This window comes from Hippichthys cyanospilos, chromosome 14 (genome assembly GCF_059441005.1).
Source record: "Hippichthys cyanospilos isolate Australia breed blue-spotted pipefish chromosome 14, RoL_Hcya_1.0, whole genome shotgun sequence".
Taxonomy (NCBI): Eukaryota; Metazoa; Chordata; class Actinopteri; order Syngnathiformes; family Syngnathidae; genus Hippichthys; species Hippichthys cyanospilos.
The window spans coordinates 630,303-639,370 of record NC_142382.1 but is presented as its reverse complement, the minus strand read 5'-3'; the positions used below and the strand labels follow the sequence as shown (position 1 = coordinate 639,370).

The 9,068-nt window shown below is 50.9% G+C and overlaps 1 protein-coding gene across 1 annotated transcript; it reads left to right on the top strand.

Moving 5' to 3' along the window:
* Window positions 1-2,859: 2,859 nt before the first annotated feature.
* On the top strand, window positions 2,860-8,757 carry LOC148412371 (uncharacterized). Its single transcript, XM_088433268.1, has 22 exons — window positions 2,860-3,489; window positions 3,930-4,004; window positions 4,087-4,170; window positions 4,255-4,305; window positions 4,383-4,487; window positions 4,770-4,871; window positions 5,269-5,313; window positions 5,394-5,456; window positions 5,593-5,655; window positions 5,772-5,834; window positions 6,150-6,212; window positions 6,281-6,334; window positions 6,710-6,772; window positions 6,841-6,894; window positions 6,988-7,050; window positions 7,133-7,195; window positions 7,275-7,337; window positions 7,417-7,479; window positions 7,573-7,635; window positions 7,718-7,780; window positions 8,043-8,225; window positions 8,300-8,757. The coding sequence occupies exons 1-22, from the start codon at window positions 2,955-2,957 to the stop codon at window positions 8,590-8,592; spliced, it is 2,274 nt and encodes a 757-aa protein (XP_088289394.1). The 5' UTR covers window positions 2,860-2,954; the 3' UTR covers window positions 8,593-8,757.
* The last annotated feature ends 311 nt before the right edge of the window (window positions 8,758-9,068 follow it).

The following is a 9,068-nucleotide window of genomic DNA, read 5'->3' as shown; positions in this document are numbered from 1 at the left end:
ACTCATTCAGTGCTAACTATTTTCGGACCCTAAAATTTGGCAAAAAAAAAAAAATGCGTATAAATACGTCTCTGGTATAGTTGATTTTAATCACGGTAGAAAAGGTTTGATTCATTTTTTAAAACTCTCCTCCAAAATATGCAGATGATATTAATATATACTGATTTTAAAGATTTTTAGTTTGTGGGTAAAACAAAAATATATATACATAGCTCGTGAATAACTAGCTTAAATGCTGTCACCGTTTTGTGTTTTTTTTTTTTTTCTCAAATGAAGAGCAAATTAATTGGAACATGACACAACGCTACTGCTAAACGGTGTTCCGGCCTTGCAAAAAGTTTGATGCTTTTTTTCAATTTGTATTTAAAATGACAGAATAGTTTTGTTTTTTTTCCACTGTTAATAATTGGTTAGTAACGGAATCGGAATTACTGCCAAGTCTAAATGCGAAATGCGAAGTCAAATGAAAACAATGAAACTTCCACGATGGTTTCCGTGGAAACGAGAGAGGATCCTCTCGACACCGGGACCAAAACGGACAAGTTAGGCGGGAGAATTTAGATTTGATGTATTTTTTTGCCCATTCGGATGAATTCCCGGGGCTGTCGGCATGGTCCGGGCGCTTTTCGCGCCTGGTGGCGCTCCTCCCACGCAGCGCGACCTCGGCGACCTCCTTCCCGTTGCTAATTCGCACTCGGGCAAAAGGACTAACAAAATACGTGGAAAAAAAAATGAGATGGAAAAAGCCAGCGCGGGACGCCCCCGTTGGCCGCTTCTGGACGCCCACGCCGCCTGATGGGAATCCGGGGCGCCGCGCTTCGGGCCTCGGATGCCGATCGGACTCGTCCTCCGAGGCCAAAGTGAAGCGGGGGAGGGGGGCACAACCTGAGGGTTGAGGAGGTGCCCCCCGACCCCGATCTTTTTTGCCAGCCAAACAATGGACAAAATGGCGATTGGGATTCATTCATTCAATCCCAAAGATGGAGTTTTACATTTTGAAGAGTCCCACACATTATTTATGTATATGTATGTACTGTATTGTATCATTTTTATACAATTACTTGAGAAAATAGCACTGCATTATTTTTTTATATATATTATATAAAATATCGAAACATTTTGTCATGATATATTTCATAAAATAATATATATTTTTGAATAAAATCTGTAATTATTTATTTCATCCAAATTTACATTTTTGTACTTTAGAATGAAGGTCAAATGAAACAAAAACAAATGTATTATTTTGATATCATGAAAGGATAAAATATCGAATTGAAATACTGTACTTGCGTTTTTCTATTTATCCTATAGAAATAACAAGTTGCAAGGAGCAGCAACCACGCGAAACGCGCGTTTGTGTGTGTGAGGTCAGAGGTGGGCGAGCTGACTTCTTTGCTTTTGTTCCCCATGGGGGGGTGAGATGACTTCGGACTGGCACATCCATCCGTCTTGGGGGAGCAACGTCTCGGGCCTTCGCAGTGCACGCACGCACGCACACACATGCACGCACGCTCCATCTGGGCCTTGTGCCAGCAGATGCGAATTGTCTTATCAGCGCAAGGAAAAAGCAAGCGAGTGAGCGCGGAAGGCTTTTGAAGGTCAAAAGTGCCCGACTGCGACCCTGGGCGCCCTCTAGCGGTAGATGCGAAGCTGCACAACAAACGCAGATGAGCGCACGCGTTTCGTCGCCGAGTTTTTCCAACGATTCTGCCTCAGTGACCGACTAAAGCCCTGCAGGATGTGTGTGTGAAGGGGGAAGGGGTCTTGCCTCAGTGACCCCCCCCATCCCAATCCTCTTGTATCTTTGATGTCCCGACAGGTGTTCCACGCAGGAAAAGCTTCAAAAGCTTTCTCTTTCATCGTGATTACGGCGCCGAGATCACATGACCTTGCGCGAGAAGCTTCGATTGACACTTTGAACCCGCCCCCTCCCCCTCGCTTCAGCCAATCAACCTTCGGGCGCGCCCACTAGACCACCGGAGGTATTTTGCCGCGTTTGGCTTAAGTGGACTTTTGCTTCTGACAAGGACTCCTAAATCCCGGCCTTTGCACGCTCACGCACACGCGCGCACTTTCCAGACGTTCTTAGCTAGACAAATGAATAGACGACACCCTTTTAGCCCCTCCCCCAAGGTGCCGCCAGCTGACTTTGCTGTCACTTAGCATTAAGAGACAATAAGAGAGACGGGAGGCCGAGAATGCAATCTGAGTCAACAACACAACATGAAAGAGGGAGGAATTAAGGGCGTGACCTCGGGGCGCGCCGCCGCGTGACGCCCTCCGCCGAATAACATTGATAAGAAATAACATTTATAACTGAATGCAGATGCCTCTTGTCAGCTCCTCATTTAGTCATTGTTACCCTTAAGGGTTGAGGGAGACACATGGCAACAACGCAGGTTAGCGATCGCGGGGGAGGTAGGTGCGAGTCCGACCCCTTGCCGTTCCGCGGTCTCCACGAGCATTTTTGACAAACAGCTCCCAAAGAAAATATCCATGCCTACCGATAAACGTTTTGTCTTCCAACGTTTTGAGCGAGTAGCGTCCTTTGCGACGGCGACGCATAGCCGGGAGTCGGGACAATTGTGAAAATAGTCGTTTGCTACAGTCAATGAAACTGCGTGCGATTCAACGCTCGACCGAAGCATCGGAAGACATCAAGAAATTGTATTTCTTTTTCGCTCATCCTACTCTAGAAAGTATCAGCAGCGCAGTTGCGGTGAGGCGCAGTGGTTGCAAAATGTAAGCGAGTAGATTAGCAGATTAGCATGTTAGCTATGTTTGGAATGCGCAGGAGCTGAGGCAGCAGCCCGGCGGCTTACGCGATCTTTAATCTTCGACGCACACTCGCGCGACACGGGCGCATTGCGGGATAGGCCTACGCCATCGGACGCCACTAGAGCGTACAAGCGGCATCCCTGCGTGGGTCGGGTCTGGCGGGGCCGGTCCGGATGGCCGCCATGAGTTCTCGCGCAGCCGCCGCGGTTCTGCTTCTGCTCGTGGGCCCGTCGGCGGTCTTCGGTCTGTTACCTACCCGAGACGGGGACCGCTCCTCCTGGACGCGGACCGTGATGACGCAGGAGTCATCCGTCCCCCCGGAACTGCCGGTGATCTGGACCGAGCTGGTGGGCTTGAGACAACTCGTGCTTAGTCTACAAGCGGCGGTGGTGGACCAGCGCCAGTCCCTCAGGAACTCCGAGAGCCGTCTGAGGGACGGACAGCAGTTGGCGGAGAAGCAGAGTCAACAGCTGGACGCCGTGCAGATCCAGATGAATGTGGACAGGGCGCTGATCCTCAGTCTGCAGGCGGCGGCGGCGGATCAGCGCAACGCTCTACGGGCAACCGAGACCCGCCTGAGGAATGGCGAGGAGACGGCGGAAAAGCAAAGACGGGCTCTGGACACTCTGCAGCGCCAAGTGGAGGCGGACAAGACCACGGCGGCGCAAATCAACGCTGACCTGAAGATGAGGGAGGAGCGCAAGCAAGGTCGGTGCACTTCAGTATCCGCTTCGGCGCCTCCAAAGTCCGAGTCCGTGGTCATCGGCCCCCTCCGGGTCCGGCGCCAGATCCCGCCTGAAGTATCACTAGTGAGGGTAGGACGGGGCAGGAGATGCGATCGGCGCAGCGTCTGCTGTGATGCCGACGCCCCGTCGTAGCCGAGCCCGAAGGCCGAGCTCTCCATTTCCCGGCCCGTCTACGTTCCTCCCCTCGTCACCGGCGGAGGGTGGTGCCTGCCCCTCCCTAAATCGCCAAGCCCGCGAGTCGGGGGCCTCATGAGGTCAATTCCCCGATCCCGACGCTTTCTACAGCTCGTAAAGGGGCCCTATAGCGGTTTAGGCCCATATCAGCCTGGCGCCGTTGCGACATCTCTCCGTCTAGGTGAGGCGGTTGAAGGGAACGGACATGTTTGCTTGTGCGCTTCTCAGAGGAAGTGTCAAGGCTGCGGTCCAGACTGAACGCCAGCGAAAGCTCCGTGGAGGACTTGAAGAAGAAGACATCAGGTGAGTCATATCGTCGGTCGGAATGCCATCGCTAACCGCGACGTCCGCTGACCGCTCGCTAACCCGGACGAACGCTATCCAGCTCTGGCCGGCGACCTTCCCTTCCTGAGGACCAGGCTGAGGGCCAGCGAGAGCGTCCTGGAGCAGCTCAAAAGGAAGAGCACAGGTGATGTCCACTATGTCAAAAACGGGGACGGACGATCGGCGGCGGCCTTACCAATCACACGCGACGGTCGGGGTGTGCTTCCAGTTTTGGCGTCTCGTCTTTGCGCGGTGGAAAGTCTGAGGAAGAGGAGCTCAGGTGCAAGCGGCTCCTTTTTCCTGTCGCTGCTTGGGCAGGATCCCGCCCGGTTTCATCTTTTCCTTTTCCGGTGGCAGACGTAGAAGTCAGAAGCCAGCAGAACTCCAGCCGGGGTCACGCCGCGGCCAGGGCTCCGGACACGGGTGTCCGACGGCAGGAGGCGGAGCCCCGCTCGGACACGGGTGAGCCCCCCGCTTCCGCTCGACGAGTTTCGATGTCACCGGCCGGGTCTCGGAGTCCTGGCGTCCACGGGAAAAACCGTCCCGATCCACTCCGAACACTTTGACCGTCTGAGTCCACTTGCGCAAAGCGAGTCCACTTATATGGAGTGAGTTGAGGTAAACCCCGTGAGTCCACCTTGACCCTGTTGCTCTATCTCTATCGTGTGAGGTGACGGAACGCGCGAACGTGTTCAAACGGCGGAGGTCAGGTGTCGATGAGAACATCCGCTTCCTGTTTTGTAGACTCAATACTTTCACGCCAAAACATGAGTGCTCTCCATGCTCATGTCCTGCACCTGGAGGGCGAAGTGACGGCAGGTGATCGACGCCTTCAGGACTTCAGAGGTAACTGCGCATCGCGGGCCCGCTGCAGGTTTGGCCTCCGGGTCTGGAGGTCCGGACTCCATAGCTCTTGGTTCTGTTGTCGACTCTGGAGGTCTTGCTTTTTAACATTTTATTCCGGAGGTCTTTTTGAAGTCTGGACCCTGGAGGTCCAAACTATAGATGCCGGGATTCCGCTTCCAGAATCGAGACCTCTGGAACTTTTGGCGGAGGAAGTTCTCGAGTTTTGAGTTTTTGAGTCCTTCTGCACATGTAGATCCTGCAAACCTGCACTTTGATGTTTATCTTCTGTCTTGATTGTTGAGAGCCAGGCTACAGGGTCTTCATGCCGGATGTGTTGACTCTGGAGATCTTAATTCTGAATATGAGGACTCCGCTTTTATATGTTGTTTGCTTTCAGCTGCTGTGGGGAACACACTGAATGACACGCAAGCGCAAAGTGAAGGTAACCGCGCAATCATTCTGCGAGTGAGCGAGTGTACGTGTGTTTTGTGTGTGTCTCACTGAGATGCTTCTGGCCTGCAGGTCTGGAGGCTCGACTGCGCGCCATGGAAAACCTTGTGGAGGCCCTGCGGAGCGACAAGTCGGGTGAGGTTCATAAAGGAACTCGAAAAAGAATCCGAATCATCTAATGTCACGATCGATAAGGATCTACAACCTCCGGGGGTTTTGAAAGAGACTTTTGAAGAGGTTCTGGACAGTTTTTTGTTTTTTTCCCCTTCAGCGATATCAAGTCAGCTTTCCGGTATGGACGCGCAACTGGCTAACGGACGCAACGACACCGCAGGCTAGTAGCATGTTAGCATGCTAATCCGCTAGCTCGTGAGCAGCGCGCGGATGGCTGAGGCTCATGTGGAGAAGGTGAAGGTTCCGACTGCTGCGTTGTTCACATTGTGTGTGCAGAATTGACTGTCCGACTCAACGTCGTGGAGAACCTTCAGGAACAGCTGAAGACCAACTGCAAAAGTGTGTATCTCACGTCAATCTCATAGTGTCACGTCACTCTTTCGCATCATTACCGCTTTGTTCCCAGGTCACTCTCGTGGTCTCGTTTCATGTCATATCACGCTTACCTTCTCATATCACTCATGTTTTATTGTCATTCTGAATTTGTGCTCATGTCAGGTCGCGTCACCTTCATGTTCTCACTTGTGTCCTCATATTGTACTCATTTCCTTTCATGTCATGATTTCTTCTCCTTTCTTTTATCATATACCTTTTGTGGCTCTCTAATCTGACATGTCCTGCACATCTTTGGCGCGATGTTGAACGTGTGTCCAGCGTTGGAGGTCCGACTTAATGTCAGTGAGAATACTGTGGAAGAACTCAAGACCGCATGCACAGGTGCGCCTCCATGTGAATGAGAACCTGAGAATTGTTATCATGAGTGTTATTGTTCTGACGTTCTTCAGATCGCACAAGCCAATTTTACAACTTGGAGTCACGACTGGTGCGCAACAACGCAGGTGCTCTCATGGTCTCACATATTCTCATGTCACACTCGTGTTCTCGCATAACTCTCATGTCGAATGTTTTCTCATACCATTCAAGTCATCTCACGTCACTATCTTGTTCCCAAGCTGTTCTCATCTGGTGTCATGTTGTTCTTGTGTCATGTTGCCATTCTCATGCTCTCATGCTGCTATCTTGTTCCTATGTTGTTCTCATCTCATATCCCTCATGCACTCTTGAAACTATCCTGCCATGTTATTCTCATGCCATGTCACCATCGTGTTTCTCGTCACTCCATTTTTTTCAACCGTAGCTACAATGGCGCTGGAATCTCATTGTTTTCTCGTGTAATTTTCTTGTGTGTTGTGGTATCGACATTGCGTGCGCAGCGTTGGAGGTCCGACTGAATTTCAGTGAGAATAACGTGAAAGGACTAAACGCTATGTGCACAGGTGAGCCGCTTTTTGCATGGGGACATGAGGATTGTTATCATGAACGTTTTTCTTTTGACATTCTTCAGCTCAGAAAAGCCAACTTTACAATTTGGAGTCACGGCTGATGCATAACATTGCAGGTGCTCTCATGACACGTTTCACGTGTTCTCATGTCATTTACGTTCTCATATTTTAATGCGACTGTGCTATATTTTTGATAATTGCGTGTACAGCGTTGGCAGTAGGGCTGAACGGCAGTGAGAAACTTCTAGAAGAACTCAAGACCGAATCCACAGGTGAGTAAGTCTGTATGAGAACATGAGAATGTTCGCACCTCGTCATCATTGTCCTCATAGCTGCTGTTGTTGGGTCTTTCAGCTTGGACGGCACAACTTAACAATGTAGAGTCACAGCTGATAAACATCATCCACAACACTGCGGGTAATGCGGCTCTCATATCCGTTCTCATGTTCCCATCTCTTCACGTGTCTGCGTTGGGATGTTGACATTGTGTGTGCAGCGTTGGCAGTCCGACTAAATGGCAGTGAGACACTTCTGGAAGAATTCAAGACTGAATCCACAGGTGAGTTAGTCTGTATGACAGAATGAGAATGTTCACAGCCCTTTATCATTGTCGTCATCACTGTTGTGGTGTCCTTCAGTGTGGACAGCACAACTTCATGACATGGAGTCACGACTGACTGGGACCATCCGCAACACTGCAGGCAAAGTGGCTCTCATGTCATCTCATCTCATTTTGTTCTCATGTTCCAGTACGGTTACGTGTTTGTGTTGTTTTGTTGACGTTGTATATGCAGCTTTACAGGTCCGACTAGGCGTTAGTGAGAAACTTCTGGAAGACCTCAAGGGTGAAGTTACAGGTCAGCGAGTGTGTGGGAGAGATTGTTTATTTGTATGAGACCGTGAGAACTTGTCGCCATCATAATTGTAACCGTCCTTCAGATGGAGCAACACAACTTTCCGGTTTGGAGTTCCGACTGATGCACAACATCCACAACACTGAAGGTTCTCATGTTCCTCATGTCATCATGTTCCTCATGTCATCATATTCTTCATGTCATCCTCATGCGCTGGTTACTCGATTTCTTCTCGTTTTCTAACGTCTGTCATTTTTTTTCTCTCATGTTTTCGCGTCACTCATTTTCATCCTCATGCCTTGCACATATTCTTTTGCGATGTTCACGCACCCTTGAAAGTCACGTCATCCTCACGTGACCGTCACTCGTTTTGTTCCCGTGTTCTCACGTCAATCATTTTCTTCCGCCAGCGTTAATGGGGAAGGTAAACTCGAGCGAGCAGAGGATGAGGATGTTGTCAGCAGGTGAGACCAAGGTGGCCTTTGCCGCCGCGCTCACCGACTCGGGATCCGTGGGACCCTTCGACCAGGAGACCACCTTGATCTTCTCCAAGGTTTTCACCAACGTCGGCCTAGCTTACGACGAGACCTCGGGTGAGCCTCCGACCCCGCGATGACGACGGCAATGAGAACGGGGTCATCCGTTAGCGGTCGGCCATTTCGCGCAGGTGTGTTCACCGCGCCCGTCGGCGGCGTTTACGTGTTCGGCTTCACGGCGGCCGATTTCCTGAAAGGCTACATGGGCGTCACCCTGTACCGCAACCAGGAGCTCATCGTCTCGAGTCTGGACCTCAACGACCACGGCGGCTACGCGTCCGCCACCAACGGCGCGCTAATCCAGCTGGAGGCGGGAGACCGCGTGCGCCTCAGCTTGCCCGCCAGCTACAGACTATACGATGATATGCGCAGCTTTAGCGTCTTTAGCGGATTCCTGCTATTCCCCTTGGAGTCCGACCAGTAAATTGCCTTCCGCTAGGCCCGTGCTAACGTTATGCCCGGAGCAACAATGTTACAAGCTAATGCGCTTGCATATGTGCTAACATGCTAGCTGGGCTGAAAATCCAATGGGCCTCTTTCACCAATAAATGCATAAAAATAGGCTCAAATTCTTTCGGAGGTAGAAGACGGATGTGTGTCTTGTGTGGGTGGGGCCAAACGGTTGACTCCGCCCACTAACAACTGGCTCAAATGGCCGTTTTGGGGGAGTAGAGGGTCGTAGTGCGTAGAATGACTGAGGTTGTTGTTGTAGTACCACATTGTCCCAACAGAGAGCGCTTTCCGCATGGGAGCGATTGGGGCCGTCGATTGTCATTTTTAATGTTCGATAAGAGTTGAAAAGTAATAAGCGACGGCGCATCATTGTAGCCGCGAAAGAGGGGATTGAACGAAAACGAAATAGACGCTAATGTCCAGTTGGCGGAATCAAGATGTGTCACG